The sequence below is a fragment of the Drosophila pseudoobscura genome, chromosome 4, assembly GCF_009870125.1.
Source record: "Drosophila pseudoobscura strain MV-25-SWS-2005 chromosome 4, UCI_Dpse_MV25, whole genome shotgun sequence".
NCBI classification, from domain to species: domain Eukaryota; kingdom Metazoa; phylum Arthropoda; class Insecta; order Diptera; family Drosophilidae; genus Drosophila; species Drosophila pseudoobscura.
In genome coordinates, this window is record NC_046681.1 from 20,006,847 (window position 1) to 20,026,257 (window position 19,411).

The following is a 19,411-nucleotide window of genomic DNA, read 5'->3' on the forward strand; positions in this document are numbered from 1 at the left end:
ACACACCGCGCCAAGTGGCGTGTTGGTGTTAATGTTACGCTTTAACATAGCTCTGCTAACTTGGGCTGTTAGGCGCCATTAACGACTAAGCCTAATTTAAACTCCCTATTTGGTTTTTAATTTTTTTTTTAAGAAACGCTTAGAAAATATATAAAGCAAAGGTCGTAATAATTAAAAAAGGTCTGGAGTTATTTTGAAACTTTGCTCTCTTCCAAATTAACTGCTCCCTTACAGACCTCACTGACGAGAACCGGCACCCGCTCCAAATAATCCACCAGAGAGATCTCGTGTCGTAGATTTTGAATATACTGTTTTTGTATCTTGTGAACCATGGGACTGATGACCTTCGAACTCACTATTTGATCTATTATCCCCAGAAGCACCTTCTCCTGGGCTTTCTTCTTCATACTCAAGGTGTCCGATTTGTTAGCAGACAGCTCCTGAGGAGCATTCGAGAAACTCTGCTTCTGTGATTGATTCGAATGCGACTGTTGTTTAGAAGAATTGCAAAAGAATGACTCCTTACACTCTTCCTGCGATTGCTGCTTGAACTGATCTTGACACGGCTTCTGAGGATGATCCTGAGCCAAAAAGCCCATCTTCTTTGCATGCAACACCAGATCATCAGTAAATTTCATAAAAACCGATTGCAATTCTATCTCGTTGCGGACCAAGGAAAGCAGCTCGTTCCCGTCCCTCACACTGATTTGATTCGATCTAGAGGAATTGGTCTCCGTACAAGGCATCTGATTCTCGTCTCTGAACAGCTTGTATTTGGATCCCATCTCGGGGTTCTCCTTTTCGCAACACTCGCATTCCATGTGATTATCCGATGTATTCTTATTCAGTTCAACGGCAGAATCTGGAAAATGTTCCTTGGTTTTATCGACCATGAATGATGGTTGGAGATGGTCCCCGCTCCTATAAAGCACGTCGATAGCATTCTCTTTGGCTAACTCTGGGCTTGCCGGTACCAGGCGGACATTGCACTGAGAACCTGTCACTGGGACGACTGTAGTTTTTGAGCTGCTTTCGCTATGAATCCATTTATTCGCGCGTAGATTAAGCTGTGCCTGCTCCTGAGGAGCATTCGAGAAACGCTGCTTCTGTGATTGATTCGACTGCGACTGTTGCTCATTAGATGACTGTTGTAAGGACTGCTGCATATTCTGAGGGCTTTCAGAATAATTCTTCTTTGTAGATTTATGATTCAGAGACACCCGATACTCCTCCGATGGTTTCTGCTTGAGCTGATCTTGACACGGCTTCTGAGTATGATCCTTATACGGATCCTTCTTAGGGGGTTTCTGGTACTCCGTCTGCAGATTTTGCTGCATAAAATTGTCTGGATTTTTAGGGGGCTGCTCATCAGATGACTGTTGCAAGGACTGCTGCATATTCTGAGGGCTTTCAGGATAATTCTTCTTTGTAGATTTATGATTCAGAGACACCCGATACTCCTCCGATGGCTTCTGATTGATCTGATTTTGACACGGCTTTTGAGGATGATCCTCATACGGATCCTTCTTAGGGGGTTTCTGGTATTCCGTCTGCAGATTTTGCTGCATAAAATTGTCTGGATTTTTAGGGGGCTGCTCATCATATGACTGTTGCAAGGACTGCTGCATATTCTGAGGGCTTTCAGGATAACTCTTCTTTGTAGATTTATGATTCAGAGACACCCGATACTCCTCCGATGGTTTCTGCTTGAGCTGATCTTGACACGGCTTCTGAGTATGATCCTTATACGGATCCTTCTTAGGGGGTTTCTGGTACTCCGTCTGCAGATTTTGCTGCATAATATTGTCTGGATTTTTAGGCGGCTGCTCATTAGATGACTGTTGTAAGGACTTTTGCATATTCTGAGGCCTTTCAGGATAATTCTTCTTTGTAGAATTATGATTCAGAGACACCCGATACTCCTCCGATGGCTTCTGATTGATCTGATTTTGACACGGCTTCTGAGTATGATCCTTATACGGATCCTTCTTAGGGGGTTTCTGGTACTCCGTCTGCAGATTTTGCTGCATAATATTGTCTGGATTTTTAGGAGGCTGCTCATTAGATGACTGTTGTAAGGACTTTTGAATATTCTGAGGCCTTTCAGGATAATTCTTCTTTGTAGAATTATGATTCAGAGACACCCGATACTCCTCCGATGGCTTCTGATTGATCTGATTTTGACACGGCTTCTGAGCATGATTCTCATACGGATCCTTCTTAGGGGGTTTCTGGTATTCCGTCTGCAGACTTTGCTGCATAATATTGTCTGGATTTTTAGGATGCTGCTCATTAGATGACTGTTGTAAGGACTTTTGCATATTCTGAGGCCTTTCAGGATAATTCTTCTTTGTAGATTTATGATTCAGAGACACCCGATACTCCTCCGATGGCTTCTGATTGATCTGATTTTGACACGGCTTCTGAGGATGATCCTCATACGGATCCTTCTTAGGGGGTTTCTGGTATTCCGTCTGCAGATTTTGCTGCATAATATTGTCTGGATTTTTAGGAGGCTGCTCATTAGCTGACTGTTGTAAGGACTTTTGCATATTCTGAGGCCTTTCAGGATAATTCTTCTTTGTAGATTTATGATTCAGAGACACCCGATACTCCTCCGATGGTTTCTGCTTGAGCTGATCTTGACACGGCTTCTGAGTATGATCCTCATACGGATCCTTCTTAGGGGGCTTCTGGTATACTTTCTGCAGATTTTTCTGCATCGTCTTGGAGGTACTCTGGCGATTCTGATCATCTTTTGTCTGGGTTTCCGTGGGAGGATTCTCATGCGAGTGCTTCTTTATAGAATTATAATACGCAGACACTCGATACTCCTCCGGTGGCTTCTGATTGATCTGATCTCGACACGGCTTCTGAGTATGATCCTCATACGGATCCTTCTTAGGGGGTTTCTGGTATACTTTCTGCAGATTTTTCTGCATCGTCTTGGAGGTACTCTGGCGATTCTGATCATCCTCTGTCTGGGTTTCCATGGGAGGATTCTCATGCGAGTGCTTCTTTATAGAATTATGATACGCAGACACCCGATACTCCTCCGATGGTTTCTGCTTGAGCTGATCTTGACACGGCTTCTGAGCATGATCCTTATACGGATCCTTCTTAGGGGGTTTCTGGTATACTTTCTGCAGATTTTTCTGCATCATCTTGGAGGTACTCTGGCGATTCTGATCATCCTCTGTCTGGGTTTCCGTGGGAGGATTCTCATGCGAGTGCTTCTTTATAGAATTATGATACGCATACACCCGATACTCCTCCGATGGTTTCTGCTTGAGCTGATCTTGACACGGCTTCTGAGTATGATCCTCATACGGATCCTTCTTATGGTGTTTCTGGTATAATTTTTGCAGATTTTTCTGCATCATCTTGGAGGTACTCTGGCGATTCTGATCGTCCTCTATCTGGGTTTCCGTGGGAGGATTCTCAATGGAATGCTTCTTTATAGAATTATGATACGCATACACCCGATACTCCTCCGATGGTTTCTGCTTGAGCTGATCTTGACACGGCTTCTGAGTATGATCCTCATACGGATCCTTCTTAGGGGGTTTCTGGTATACTTTCTGCAGATTTTTCGGCATCATCTTGGAGGTACTCAGGCGATTCTGATCATCCTCTGTCTGGGTTTCCGTGGGAGGATTCTCATGCGAGTGCTTTTTTATAGAATTATAATACGCAGACACTCGATACTCCTCCGGTGACTTTTGATTGATCTGATCTTGACACGGCTTCTGAGTATGATCCTCATACGGATCCTTCTTAGGGGGCTTCTGGTATTCCGTCTGCAGATATTGCTGCATAATATTGTCTGGATTTTTAGGGGGCTGCTCATCAGATGACTGTGGCAAGGACTGCTGCATATTCTGTGGGCTTTCAGGATAATTCTTCTTTGTAGATTTATGATTCAGAGACACCCGATACTCCTCCGATGGTTTCTGCTTGAGCTGATCTTGACACGGCTTCTGAGTATGATCCTTATACGGATCCTTCTTAGGGGGTTTCTGGTATACTTTCTGCAGATTTTTCTGCATCGTCTTGGAGGTACTCTGGCGATTCTGATCATCTTTTGTCTGGGTTTCCGTGGGAGGATTCTCATGCGAGTGCTTCTTTATAGAATTATAATACGCAGACACTCGATACTCCTCCGGTGGCTTCTGATTGATCTGATCTTGACACGGCTTCTGAGTATGATCCTCATACGGATCCTTCTTAGGGTGTTTCTGGTATACTTTCTGCAGATTTTTCTGCATCATCTTGGAGGTACTTTGGCGATTCTGATCGTCCTCTATCTGGGTTTCCGTGGGAGGATTCTCATGCGAATGCTTCTTTATAGAATTATGATATGCAGACACTCGATACTCCTCCGGTTGCTTCTGCTTGAACTGATCATGAGTCGCCTTCTGAAGAGGATCCTCATGTGGATCTTTCTTAGGGGGCTTCTGGTATTCTTTCTGCAGATGTTTCTGCATCATCTTGGAGGTGCTCTGCCGATTCTGATCATCCTCTGCATGGGTATCAGTGTGAGGATTCGCATGCGAATGCATAATCTTGTCAGGATTACTGGACCGCTGCACTAGGACAGATCTGTGATGTGTTTTCTGAACCTTAGTCTTCTCCTGGATTGGAGTTTTCTCCGTAAGCCATTGCAATGTTCTTAGATCACTAGGAGATAGAATCTTATGGACTTTCTTCCGTAGCTTTTTCTTGCTCTGTGGCGGCATCTCATCCTCTATCGGGGAGCGATTTCTGTGACTTGTTTTTTCTCTGTTGGCATTGTGAGATTGCTTACGTGAATTCGAGCAACACTTGCGATCATCTGTATCCATCAAGCGAGAGAAGATGGGATGGGTGCTGTTTCAATGGATTCTAGTTTGTTCAGTATACTCGTATGACGAGATTTTACCCTATTCAGGGATGACTTTTATAACAAGATTACTTTGCTTGCTCGAACTGAAAGCATGAAAACTAATATGATGAAAGAAAAGTCAAGTTTTGTGTGGTAGGGTTTTTATTATTATTTTAAAAATGAGTGGAAACGTTGAGAGAGGCGGCAATCAGGAACGAATTGATTTCTTCTTTAAAGTGGGGAGGGGAGATCTCACTTAATTGGTAATTCTTTTCTCCTCTATCCACCTTATGACCGATTTTATTAGAACTTTAGAATATTGTATATGTCTGTCTCTATTTTTATGCTGCTGTTTCTTATTACGCTACATCTGTCTGTCTCTCACTCTTCTCATACCAACACCAGCCGTTATAATTTGCTCCCCTCCGCACACTGCGCGATAATATTCTGATTATAATATTGATTCGATTTGATCCAGATTCTGAAATCTGGTAGATATGGTCCTATGGTTCTGTATTTTTGGTTTTACCGTTTCTTCAATGTTGTGGATTATCATCGTGTGTTGGAGGCGGCAGAGAGCGGGGCGATATTTTGAAAAGAAGATCTGAAAAGCAGCACACCGCTCAAGAATTTCCTTTAATTGGCAAAAGTATTTACCGTATCGCGAATAGCATTTTAAGGAGATTCCTACTTGGTTTTGTGTTAATTTTGGTAATTTTTGTAATTCTTGGGTGCATTTGTAGATACACTCTCTTCTTTATACTAGGCCGGGGGAACGTTGTCAGTTGTTGACACACAAAAAGTCCATTACATGACAGACTACAGTATCAACCAGTTCATTGAACACCGACTGAATTTCTCGTTCTGGACCAAGGCACACAGCTCGTCCCGGACCATGGAACGCAACTCGTCCCTGCTCTTCACAGTGATCACGGACGATCTCGTGGAGGTGCTGTTTGTGCCGTTCTCGTAACTACCCCTTCTGCATTTATTATTATTTTCTTTTGTTTTACAGTGTTTTACTCGATTTGTGGCATCTCATCTGTTGTCGAACCCTTAAATGAATCAGTGGTGGGCGCATTAACAGCTATGGCTACAGCTTCGGGAGGGAATCGATGTGTTTGGACATTGTTTCCTTCATATCCTGAAACTTTGACACGTTTGAACAACGATGGGTGTCATCTCTGGGCGAATTCAAGTCTGAAAGGGTGGAAACTGACTCTTCTAGATCCTTATAGCGTGGCTTGGATGTTTGTTGTTTATTTAATACAATAATTATAAAATATATTAAAAGGTATCATTGAATCAAAAGTGACTTTAAACATTTTTAGAGTTTCCTTTGTTCCATCGTGATGTTGTCCTTGTAAATCTGACCGACAAGGCGCGGCACCGTCTCCAGATACTTCAAGAGATGCATCTCATTCTGCATATGGGTCATATACCTTTTGTGTATCTTCATGATCATGGGAGTGATCACCTTGTAGCGCACTAAATCAGCTACACTCATTGAAAAATTAGAAGAGTTTTTCTAATCAGTTACCGAAAACTTTGGGTGGCTGTAATTTAAATTATTTATTTGGCGGGGCGAAAAACTTGATACGCTCGATCTATTTCAAGGTTGGCGAACAACTATATTTTCTTCACAATTCAAATCTCTTACTCTAGCTATCCTACGGTGGCAAAGCGGGCGAATTCGCCAAGAGCGAGAGAGCGAGCTTTTATTGCGCTCCCGCTTTGCCCTAGCCTAACTTACACTAGACTTCATAATTCATAATTCATAATTCATAATTCATAATTCCATCTATAACTAATAATTGTGGCCATGGATGGAAGGTCACGCAACACCGGCCCCGTTGAACGCCTGCATCGGCTTCAACACATTGGGAGCGGCGCTAATTTGTGTATGGGCCGCCGAAAAACCGCTCCAGTGCTAGTCCTTATTTCGACGACCCTGACCATGCCGTCCTCTCCTGCGTGCGTGGCTATGACCCTCCCTACGAGCCACTCCTGAGGCGGCAGATTGTCCTCGGCCACGATGACGAGGTCTCCTTCCTCGAGGTTCGGTTGCTGCTGGTGCCATTTGCCCCGAATTTGCAGCCCCAGGACATATTCGCGGGACCATCGCTGCCAAAACGCTTGCCTGACTGACGAGACAAGTCGCCATCGCCGCAAGCAACTGAGACTCTCCTGGTCCGGAGTCCGCAGTGCTGGGGGGGCGATGAGCGACCCGCCTGTCAGCAGGTGCCCGGGTGTTAGGGCCTCGCCGTCGCTTGGATCTTGGCTGATGGCTCCCAGCGGCCTCGAGTTCATTATGGCCTCGATGCCGACGAGGACTGTGGCGAGCTCTTCGGCGGTTAGGAGCGCGCTGCCTACCGCCCGTAGGAGTAGGCTCTTGGCAGTTTTTACACCTGCCTCCCATAGCCCTCCCATGTGAGGAGCTCGCGGCGGTATGAACGCAAATTCGCATCCGTTTTTTGACGCAAAGTCGCGAATTGCGTCTCCCTGCTCCTTGAGCCTGATCCGCAGAGCGCTGAGATGGCGGCTCGCTCCGACGAAGTTCGTCCCGTTGTCGCAATGAACGACTTGGGGATATCCTCGGCGCCCGACGAACCTTTGAAAAGCCAACAAAAAACAATCAGTGGTTAGATCGGAAACTATTTCTAGGTGAACCGCCTTGGACGCAAAACAAACAAAAAGCGCAATGTATGACTTGTATGGGGGCCTTCCGCGAATTTTCAATGTCGTGTGCACTGGTCCACAAAAATCAACGCCGCAAATTGAAAATGGGCGGAGAGCACGGAGTCGATCTGCGGGTAAATTCCCCATGAGTTGCGTCAGCAATCGAGGCTTGCATTTAAAACAGCGCATACAGGATCGAACTGTCTGACGGCAGACTTCCTGAGCGTTCACTATCCACACGCTCTGTCGAAGGATGCTCACAAGTGCTCGTGGGCCGACATGAAAATTCGAATGGTGCAGATGACGAATATAGCTTCGCACGAATTGCGAGCGCTTAGTCAAAAGCAGAGGAAACTTGGCATCGTATGATATAGGAGCTTTAGCTAGTCGCCCCCCCACTCGCAACAACGAAAAGTTACACCAAGTCCCTGTGTCTTCATGGATGAATGGGTTCAACCGCTGAAGACTAGGACCAATTGTAGATCCTTTCCTAACCTTTTCGATTTCTCCTTGATACTCGTGATGCTGGACGATTTCGACAATTTTATAAAAGGCTTCATTGTATTCGGTCGGTGAGATAGTTTTTTCGAATTTTAGGCTTGGGTCTTTACATTTTCTTATAAAGCGGAACACATACACGAACACTCTAAGCAGTTTGAGATGTGACGAGAATCCCTCGATGACATCTAACAGCTCCGAACTTCGCACAGCCGCGGTCAGCCCGACCGCAGTCTTCCTCTTTTCCAGCTGAAGATCATCGGAGTGTTCGAAATGAGCGTTCTTGGGCCAGTTTTCTTCTTCCTCTTTCAGAAATGATGGTCCTTCGAACCAAATTGACTGAACGATTTCGTCGACGTCACAACCTCTTGAGACAATATCTGCTGGGTTCTGTTTCGTGGGTACATGCCGCCACGTAGCATCATCTGACCACTCTTGAATCTCAGCCACTCTATTTGAAACGAAAGTCGACAGCGACGATGGATGAGACCGGATCCAATGGAGAGTTACCTCTGAATCCGACCAATAAACGACTCGTTCAATGGGCACGTTTAATAGGGGCTTGATTCTGTGACAGAGATCTGCGAGAAGGTGAGCGGCACATAACTCAAGCCTTGGGAGCGTTTTGGTCTTGAGCGGCGCTACTTTGGATTTCGAAGTCAACAATGATACTTTTAAACCTTCTGCAGTTCTGCTACGTATATAGACGCACGCTCCATACGCTCTCATGGAGGCGTCAGCAAAGGCATGTATTTGAACCGGTGACATCGGATCGGAATACACAAACCGAGATATGGATATGTCTTCCAATTGAGATAGTGTATTTTTCAACTTATTCCACGCTGTTTCCAAATGCAGCGGGATCGACTCATCCCAATCTAGTTTGTTAAGCCAAAGCTCCTGCAATAGGATCTTGCCTTTTATAACGATAGGACTTAATAAACCTAGGGGGTCAAACAACTTTGATGTCACCGATAGTATGTTCCGTTTTGTCGCTCGGAGACCCATAACTGAATTGTCAATTTTGAACTTAAAGGCATCGTCAGTAGGTAACCATGAGATTCCTAACGCCTTTGTCGACTCTGAATCCGAGATTGTTATGGGTTTGGCTGTGCTCTCAGATGCGGTGATCTCGGGTGAGTTTGAAAACCACTTAGTCAACTCAAACCCTGCGGTCTGAAGAACCTGAGACACTTCGGACTTAATTGCCCTTAGCTCCTCTACGCATGCAGCACCAGTCAACAAGTCATCGACGTAAAAGTCGGACCCAATAACGTTAGCAGCTCTAGGGAATGAGAGCTTCGCAGACTCACTCAACCTTTTCAAACACCGGATAGCTAAGAATGGGGCTGGTCCAGTCCCATAGGTTACAGTGTTGAGCTTGTATAATCTCAAGGATTCAGAAGGGTCTCTTCTCCACACTATGAGCTGAAACTGCCGATCCGCTTCGTTCACCATCACTTGGCGATACATCTTTTTAACATCAGCAGTCAGGGCAAACCTGTGCAGACGGAAACGGAGCAGTGTCGAGTATAATTCCTCTTGAATGGTAGGTCCCACCATCAGAATGTCATTTAAGGCCACCTGTGAGGACGTCTTGGACGAAGCATCGAACACGACTCGGAGCTTGGTAGACGTACTTTGGGGCCTCAGAACACACTGATGAGGGATTACGTAGTGTGGAGTAGACGGAATCGTATTGTCAGTAGGAGACATATGACCTAAGGAGAGGTACTCTTCCATGAATTCCAAGTACATTTTCTTCAACTCAGGGTCACGATGCAATCGTCTTTCAAGCGACAAAAACCGCCGTTTCGCAACCTCAAAGGAGTTTCCTAAACAATTTGGATCTGATTTAAACGGGAGCCTTACTTCGAACCGACCTGATGATAGTACCTGAGTCGTCTTACGATAGTGTTCTTCACATAGCTTGTGCTCAGGTGTGGCAATTTTCTTGGTAGATGGCATTTCTTCCAGTGACCAAAACTTTTTCAAGGTCCTATCGATGGATACTAGCAACTCTTCACTGCAACTCAAACTGTTTGTAATTTGAGGAGCAGAACTCCTGGAAACATATTTTCCCGACACAACCCAACCAAGAAGGGTTTTCTGAAGAGTTGGAAAGTCAGGACCTTGTTTAATTTGACCAACAGCTAATAATTCAAAGAACGATTCTGCTCCAATTAACATATCTATTCTTTGTGGCTTGTAGAAATAAGGGTCTGCCAGTGGTAGGTTCTCTGGGATTCGCCAGTCAGTCACATTCACTGACTGGTCAGGGTGATAACCTGAAATTGATTTCAGGATCCAAAAATCAAAGGAGAACTCACTACCATTTATTCGCGACTTCACCACTGTGTGTATTTTATCCTTTACTTGGGAATTAGATTCACCAATTCCAAGCAAGTTAATACAGGACTCCTCTCTACGGATCTGTAAGCGATTAGCGAGGTCCTCGGTAATGAAATTTGTTTGTGATCCAGAGTCGAGCAGAGCTCTGGCCAGAATGTGTTCACCGCTCTTAGTTCGGACGCTTACGATCGACGTAGCCAGAATTACCCTGTCCAACGCTGTCGCATGCAAAACATGTGACGTGGAAGGTTGATTCTGATTTGATGGAGGAGAAGGACTCTCTTGGGGTGGTGGCAACGCGAGACTATTAGCCGACACTGTGTATCGATGCAATAATGTATGATGTGAGCGGCTGCACACTCGACATTTATTGGCTTTGCATTTTACAACAGCGTGGCCTTTTCGCAGACAATTAATGCATAGGGATGCCGACTTAGCAAACTCAAACCTTTGCATCACCGAGAGACGCGAAAATGAAGGGCAATTTGACACTACATGGTCTCCTGAATTGCAGTAGCTACAAGTTTGCTGAGTTCTACTGTTGGTGGAAGTGGAAGAACAAGCAAATGAACTGCGATTATGTTGCTTGCTTGGCATGACTTTGTCTTGCCTTGGCTTGGTCGATTCTTCAGCAGACAGATGCTGGTATCGACGATTCAAGACTTTCTCAAAGTCGGACCAAAGCGGCAACTTCTCATAAGTAAGCTGTTCATCCCACTTTTGTTTCGTCACTGGGTCGACTCTGTTTAAAACGAGATGAATGAGCATTGCATTCGAAATTGTTGTATCATCTCCGATCGACAGTAACGATCCGTAAATCGACGAAACAGTATCGATTAGAGTTCTTAGAGATGATGCAGATTGATGCGACATTCTCGGCAGATTGAACAATGTGGAAATATTATTCGTGAAAATCAAATAATCGTTGTCATACACTCGTTTTAGGCCAGCCATGGCCTTTTCATAATTTGCCTCGGTGACTTGGAACGCCTTTATTGTTCCTAATGCTTCATCAGAGAGGCACGAAATCAAATGATTAAATTTTTCGATCACCGGTATGCTGTTGTCGCTATGGACTAGTCTTTCAAAAAGGCTAATGAAATTTTTGAATTCCGAGTGTTTACCACTAAATTTGGGTAATGCCAATTTCGGAAGTCTAGCATGAGTTGGGGCTGAAGAAGACACTGGCTTCGTCTCGCTTGCTGCATCAAAGGCGGCGATAAGCGACATTATCTTTCCTTTGGTGACAATTATCAGCTCTTCCAACTCGGCTGCATATGCATCATCACCTGTTATATCCTCGATTTGCTCCTGCAAATGGTTAGCCTTTTCAATTGAAGCATTCAAACAATCTAATCTACATTGTAATTCCGGTAATTGCAAAGGAATCGACCCTTGATCTAATCGATCCTCTAAGCGGCGAATGCTTTTTACTCTACTTTTGAGCTTAATCTTTAAGTCTTCAAGAGTGGGTTTACTTTTTTCTGCCATAATGGCTGTGTTTTTATTTATATATTTATTATTAATATTTTTTTTTTTTTTTTAAATTTTAAATTTTTGAACGAGAACGATAATCGAAAACGAATTTTAATTGAATGTCGATGCACGAGGTATCAAGGGAAAGAGTTGTTGCAAGTAACAGCCGAAAACAATATACCCGTTGGATGTAGGGTAGCACGTCACTTGGCGCACCGTTAAGCTCAAGAGCGGCAACGAAAATTCTCCCAACAAATACAACGCAAGCAGCAGTGGAGAAGCGAAAGCGAAAACGAAATAATGCACCGGTGCTGCTGCTTGTATGTATGTGTGGATATTTTCTATACGCCGTGGCTTGGGTGAACGAACGAACAAACTTTGTTCTAACGACGAGAAAGGTAGAACAAAATAAAATGGGGGGGGGGGGGGGGGGGGGCGTTGACAGTGATTGCAGTAAACGAAAGATGTATGTATGTATGTACATATGTATAACTGTTGCGTCCAAATAGCGGTTCACATATGTATGTCTGTTTGGGTCGATATGTATGTATGTATTTATGTTTTTAGTTATATTTATGCAATTAATAACAAAGTGCATGCAATCAAGCTCTACTATATATGTATCATACGTCTGTGCCTAGAATTGAAGGCGATGTGCAATGTATTCAGCACAAGACACCTCAAAGAAAGATCTGAATGTCTTTAGCTCAGCCTTCAATTTTCTGCACAAATACCTCTGATTCCTCTTTTGGATTTTTGAATCCAACTGCTACTTTCCTGTCTTTTTCGCAGGGCATCCCTCGGCGGTAGCAGAATTGCACAAAAATTATTGTTGGCGCGACCGACGCGATGATATTTTACAAAAATTGATTGCCGATTGCACACACACACGACGCGGGCAACGAATATGTTTGCATATGTATACTGCAATTTCTTGTGTCACTGTCACTTGTTTTTTGTTGCCTATAATTCACTTTACAGTCCACCCGGGGGCGCCATGAAAAATTAGAAGAGTTTTTCTAATCAGTTACCGAAAACTTTGGGTGGCTGTAATTTAAATTATTTATTTGGCGGGGCGAAAAACTTGATACGCTCGATCTATTTCAAGGTTGGCGAACAACTATATTTTCTTCACAATTCAAATCTCTTACTCTAGCTATCCTACGGTGGCAAAGCGGGCGAATTCGCCAAGAGCGAGAGAGCGAGCTTTTATTGCGCTCCCGCTTTGCCCTAGCCTAACTTACACTAGACTTCATAATTCATAATTCATAATTCATAATTCCATCTATAACTAATAATTGTGGCCATGGATGGAAGGTCACGCAACACTCATACTGCACTCGATTTGTGGCATCTCATCTGTTGTCGAACTCTTAAATGAATCAGTGGTGGGCACATGAACAGCTATGGCCAAATTCGAGAGGGAACTGATGTGTGTGGACATTGTTTCCTTCATATCCTGAAACTTGGACACGTTTGAACAAGGATGGGTGTGATCTCTGGGCGGATTCCAGTCTAAACGTGTGGAAACTTTCTCTCCACGATCCTTATATCGTGGCCTGGATGTTTGATCACCACGCACCGACTGCAATTGCATCTCGTCCCAGACTATGGCACGCAGCTCGTCCCCGCTCTTGGCACTGATCGAAGTCGATACCGAGTTGCTACTGGCCATGGAAAATACCCCATGCCCGGCACCGGACTGCCTGTGCTTGGGCTTGTCCCTTGGGAAGCCTTTACCGTAACATTCCATGAACTTGTTGTGTGCCTTCTTATCCACTCCGAAATTACACTCTTCGGAATCATCCTCATCATCCTGATTTGGATGCTTCTGTTGAGGATTCTTCTGAGCCTTCAGCTTCGAGGTACGATGGGAATTTTGCGAAGCCTGTCGATACGACTTCTGTGTCTTCTCTTTGGTAAGATCCTGATACGTACGCTGAGTAGGATTCTGAAGCGAAACTTTTTTAGGAACATACTCCATGCTCTTGTACAGTGTGCTCACAGACTGGAGCTCCCCGACATTTTTTCTGTCTAGCCCTGGATTTTGCGGCATTTGAACTTTTTCAGCTTTTAATATGCCTTTGATAGGCGATGCTTTTTTTTGGGTTTGCCTCTTGGTATCCAGGACATCATCTATGGCTGAATTCTTGGGTGCCTTTGTAGATACACTCTCCGCCATATACTCGTCCGGGGGAACATTGTCAGTGGTTGACAGCCCACACAATAAGTCCTTCACATGACAGATCACAGTATCAGACAGTTCATCGAACACCGACTGAATTTCAATCTCGTTCCGGACCAACGCACACAGCTCGGCCCGGACAATGGAACACAGCTCGTTCCTGGACGATCCTGTGGAGGTGCTGTCCGTGCCGTTCTCGACACTACATTGCATTTCGCATTTGTTATATTTTTTTTGTTTTACTGTGGAATCTTCGCGGTTTTTCTCGGAGGTGTCGCTCCGAGTCCGAGTCTTAGCGAGAAGTTCCCCACCAATCTCTCTGCCCCACTTATCCGGCACAGGGAGACCACCGTATTGATGAGGAGTCGACAATGGGATATCCTTAGCATGCATCTTGCTTTGATTACGTTGTGACGGCTTTTCACAAGTATTCTCACAAGGATTCGGGTATGATTGCTGCTGTAGATGAATCGGATACAGCTGCTGTTTTTCGACCTTCTGACGTGACGTTGAATTCCTTTGATAATGCTCCTGTTTGTGCTTATGAAGATGGGCTGGACTCTGACCGAGTTTAGGGGCATATTCCTTGCACTTGCACGATGCGTTTCTATCAAGTTCTTTAATATATTGGTGAAAATCTGTCACGTCCGTGTTCTTAGAAAGTATATTTGGCTTTTGCGGACTGTACTGATGTGGACACGGCGATAGGACGTCTTTAGTTTTGCTAATGGGTGCTATCTTCTGGCTTTGATTGCGTTGAGGAGAATTCTGATTCAAAGCCGTCCGATACTGTTCATGTGGGTGCTGCTGCTGATGCGAATAGTGCTGGGGCAGGAATTCCATGTACTTATTTGATGTATTTTTATCACGTTCATCACGTTTATCGGCTAAATTCTCCTCGTCCGTATTGCTCGAGCCCTCGTTGGAGGGCTTTGGATTTTCCGTCAGAAAGGAAACACTTCGTCGCGGAGGATGTGAAAATCGGACTCTCATACCTTTGGAGCTGGCTCTGATTAAAGATTTTTTCTTCGGACTGTCATAACGCTGTGCCTGTTCTTGAGGAAGTTTCGTATATGAAGTCTGGAGACACTGACTCGGCATTGGAGGAGTCTGGCTTCTCTGCTCCAGACACTGATGCTGCGGCTGCTGTTGTTGAGGATCCCGAGAAGTCTGCTGTTTCTTGACAGGACTCTGGTTTAAATTCTTCTTATACTTCTGACTCTGATGCGGCTGTTGTGCTAGGTAATCGCCTGGATGATAGCTACGGTTTATACCACAGCCGGATCTGTTCACGCACATACGCTCCTGAGCCTGGGTCTGGTCCAGGATGGAAGGCTTCTGCTGTTGCTGCTTTGAAAGGTTCTTCGTTGGCCATTTTAGGTCCTCTAGATAGGCTTGAGAAGACATTTCACCTCCCATCTCTCGTGCCGTGCGCCTATCCTGTTGTGACACCTCCTCGTTTATGATTAACGAGGCTTTGCTGTCGTTTGTCCGTTGATTCATGTCGGAAGCTTGGAGAAATGAGCAAATCGGTTTTATTTTTGCACTTCTGGCCTCGTAAAAATTCGAAAAGTCCAAGCAATAATTGTAGGCTTGATTATCCATAGATCGAGAGATATTTTTTGAGGTTTCAACCGATTCGAGTTTGTTTTGTATGCTTTAATAACAGGGTTACTTTGCTAGTTGAAACTGAACGAAGGGATAAACCAGATATGTGGGAAGAGTACATTTTTGAAGGGTACGATATATATGAAGATAATTTCAATGAAGCACATTCCTTGTTCAAACATAAAAGATAGAGTGTTTTTTGGAGAAGTAATCCAGTGATGAGCATGCAGAAGAGTCCGAGTGCGATATATATATTCGTTAACAGGTAAGTTCTTATCGGGGCCTTGTAAGTGATTAGGTCTAGAGGTCACTCCAAGAGCGGCACAGCTGTAACCGGGAGCGGTCACGGGTTGTTAAACGAGATCGGTAATAGACTGGTATATTTCAATCGATTCGAGTTTTTTAGTATACTCGTTTGACTATGCCCTGAAAAGGAGGATTCTGCATAGAATTTCAGAGAAACCAGCTTTTTAATAGATAATAATTTTATTCGTATACTTGAAAGTTATAGTTTCCCCTCATTTATATTCGTTTGAGAATCAGAGTGTTACTGTTTCCATATATCGTTCGAAAGATCGTGTTATGATCGTGTGATCCGGGGCCAGATGTGTGTCTGCCATAATAGCCAGCCTGTACTTATCTCCGAAGCGATGGAGATTCAGGGAAAGGCAAGTCTTCGATTGGGGGGGCCTGAAGAGTAGCACATCCTGAACCCTCTGGCCCCAAGTCGACTGGAACTCGGCCGAGGACCCATAGATCTCTGTGATCGTAATTGGAAAATTATACGAGAAGAAGTTGATGAAGATCTTGGTAAGGACATGCGGTAGGAGGGCCGTTAGCATGCTGTACTTGGTCTGACCGATTGAGGCCAAATAGATCATGATCTGCTGCTGCCTGATGCACTCCACAATTCCGTGCAAATGACGGGCATGCTCCACATCTGGCTGACGCAGTGGCAGCTGCAGAAAAACCACACCACCTATATTATCGCTTTTGTCCCCTCGGCGATCGGTAAAGTATCCCTTAGAAATGGTCCTACAAGTAGTGTTCAAAAGCGAAGGCACTGGCGCCAGATCGGAGAAGGTGTTGAAGTAATCATGTACGGCGCCGGCCAGACACGTGAGACTAAAGTCCGATTCTCGCAGCTGATCGTTAAATCTGTCCCGATGTCGTTCCCTCAGCTGGGTGCCATCTATAGAGCGACTGAAGGAGACTATTTTCCTGCCCGCATAGGATTTCTTGTGCAGAATATTCAACTCCTTGGTGGGCTGTTCGAACAGCACCTCATAGATGTTACGGGGCGCCTTGAACAGTTCCCAGCAGATCTTGACCAGCTCCAGTTGGGCGTACAGCAGGAGCGGCACATACAGATGCAGCCGGGCACAGTAGGTGGATGTGTAGCTGGTCTGGCCTCTCAGCAGGACATCCCGCATGGCCAGGGCCTCGCAGTAGAAGTGGTAGGGCAGGAGCAGCACATGGTTCATATTGAAGCGCCACATGAAGCGGGTCCAGACCTTGGCCAGATTCGTGGGCTGCAGACTATTGTACAGGGCCATTCTGGCCACCGTCCAGCTGAGATTGCGATGCTCCAGCTCCCTTCTGAGCAGCAATCGAATCGTCATCAGGCGGCCCACATCATTCCTATAGCCACTGGAACGTCGCTTCAACTTGAGGAGCTTTGAGCGACTCCGCCAGTACCCCAGAACCACATTCACCAGCACAATAAGGATCAGGGACAAGAGCTGGCTGAGAGACCGCACCTGGATGCTGGATGAGGCGCCATCGGGCGTCTCCAGGGACTCGAATTCGTAGATGAACTGCTGCCAGCGACAGATGACCAAGTGCATCAGATGTTTGACCAGTCGACTGATGTGCTCTGGCTGCCGCACAAAGTGGGACAGTTGTTGTGATGGACTCTGGCCCAGAACACCATCGTTCAGGGTCATCACGGTCTTCTTCTCCGTGGTGTCGTGCAGCAAGAGCATCTCCCCCACATGCAGATCCTCCTCCTCGGCGATGATTAAATGGTGCAGTTTGATCAGGATGTAGTAGGGCTGGGTGCTGTCGGAGCTGGGTATTACAATCACCTGCCATTGAGGCAGGTCAGAGGGTATGTACTTGGTGGCCAGCTCGCTCACGTAATCCTGGATATTGGAGTCGTTGACAGGGCGTCCCCGGTACTTGTGGGTGCTGAGTAGTACATGGTTGTTGATGTTGAAACCACTGATGGGATGTTTGGGAAGAGAAAGAGCTCATTAACGTTTATAAATAATTTGATCATTGATCATCTCTACCTGCTATCATTCACCCAGGCATAGTGACCCCAACAGTTGACCAGCTTCTGTCTTAGCTTCGGGAACCTCACCATTCCCGTCTTGTCCCGCAGGTCCGTGAGGTGTTGGGCATACGATCGCTTGATCAGCTCAAAGTCGCAGGCTCCCTCCACCTGCAGCAGAAAGTGAAAGATGCCGGCATTCTTCTGGGTGTCGATCAAAGTGCGAATCTTCTTCGACTTGGAGATAGTCAGGTTGGGATACTTGATACTCAGAATGTAGTTCACCAGCTCGTTGCCAAAGTGTGCGCCTGCGAAAAAAAAACGAAATATGACGAGGTGATAGCTAATTTGGATTGGATTGGATTTGATTCGGCTTTCTTTCTTATTGGAGTCTAAATAGAGGGAAAACCTCGAGCATTATCGCCCACCCGAAAGACCGAACCCACGGCAGCAACAATGCTGCCTTATCGGCTGCAAAATTTTTATGAGTAATTCGGATGGTCAAGGTTCGCTCGGGCGCTCGTCTGGGTTGCGCCAAAGGTGCAACAGGTACTCTCTATTATTTATAAACAAAAAGCTTATCTCTGGGACTGTCTCCCGTTCTGACCCACACTCTCTCTTTCACTGGGAAGAGAGCCAATTATATGGTAGAACTAGAGCTATCCTTTGGCTGAGTGGAATCGGTTAATCAACCCATGCCTCGTTTATTTATATAGTCGGTCGTGTTTGATGTTCTTGATTTATAGGGGGGCCAGTGGTCTACTCGTCTTATCAGCGTAGGCAGCGCGTGTCGAACTGATCAATCGATGATCATCTGGTACACTGGATCGATCCGATCGTTGCTGGGGAGATGATGATGATCACTTACATAGAAACGATAACAGCAGCAAAGGCATTAGCATCACAGCCACAACAAAGCACAGTAAGGTCTTCAACAGCGATTTCAACTCTTGCCAGAAGCTGTGTGGGTAAAAGAACAAAAGACTTGTAATCTATCATTAGCCAAATATAGTATATCACCCATACCTTTCCATTTTCGGTTGATTCTAAGAAAAGACACAAGACAGATCGAAACAGAAGCTATACTTAGTATAGCTGCTGCACTTTATACACTCTGTACGCGTACACTCGGCTCTGATTTCTCTCTCTCTGTATACCTATACCTATATCTCTCTCTCTATCCCGATCTGTACACGTTCGTTCGTGTTAACGTGCTGGGCACGACTGATCGATCGGTCAGACATGCAATACAATAGATTCGCATAGGTCTGGTCGTGCTTGGACAGCTTATCAGCCTAATCGTTTGCTCTCATTGAAGACAAGCACTACACAGGGCAAAAAAAGCTCTTAATCATCATTTTGGTATCAATTTTGTCATGGAAATACGAATATGAAATGTATTATTGATATTAAATAGTCGATTCCAATAAGATATATCAGTGTAACTAGTCTAGTAGTTGGATACTCGTAGTTG

General features: G+C 45.1%; 2 protein-coding genes across 2 annotated transcripts; both read right to left on the reverse strand.

Moving 5' to 3' along the window:
- Window positions 1–92: 92 nt before the first annotated feature.
- On the reverse strand, window positions 93–4,992 carry LOC26533885 (putative leucine-rich repeat-containing protein DDB_G0290503). Its single transcript, XM_033381068.1, has 2 exons — window positions 4,808–4,992; window positions 93–4,747 (listed from the first exon to the last, which is right to left on the reverse strand). The coding sequence occupies exons 1-2, from the start codon at window positions 4,842–4,844 to the stop codon at window positions 189–191; spliced, it is 4,596 nt and encodes a 1,531-aa protein (XP_033236959.1). The 5' UTR covers window positions 4,845–4,992; the 3' UTR covers window positions 93–188.
- Window positions 4,993–16,127: 11,135 nt separating this feature from the next.
- On the reverse strand, window positions 16,128–19,170 carry LOC4817231 (uncharacterized). Its single transcript, XM_001356455.4, has 4 exons — window positions 18,964–19,170; window positions 18,806–18,897; window positions 17,957–18,245; window positions 16,128–17,885 (listed from the first exon to the last, which is right to left on the reverse strand). The coding sequence occupies exons 1-4, from the start codon at window positions 18,969–18,971 to the stop codon at window positions 16,202–16,204; spliced, it is 2,073 nt and encodes a 690-aa protein (XP_001356491.3). The 5' UTR covers window positions 18,972–19,170; the 3' UTR covers window positions 16,128–16,201.
- Between the last annotated feature and the right edge of the window lie 241 nt (window positions 19,171–19,411).

Coding starts and splice junctions, on each gene's coding strand:
- LOC26533885 (XM_033381068.1), bottom strand. CDS start 4,844: ATGGATACAGATGATCGCAAGTGTTGCTCGAATTCAC. Junction 4,748..4,807: donor CAAGTGTTGCTCGAATTCAC/GTAAGCAATCTC, acceptor GCTCCCCGATAG/AGGATGAGATGCCGCCACAG.
- LOC4817231 (XM_001356455.4), bottom strand. Junction 18,246..18,805: donor GCTGCTGTTATCGTTTCTAT/GTAAGTGATCAT, acceptor TTTTTTTCGCAG/GCGCACACTTTGGCAACGAG. Junction 17,886..17,956: donor GCCTGGGTGAATGATAGCAG/GTAGAGATGATC, acceptor ACATCCCATCAG/TGGTTTCAACATCAACAACC.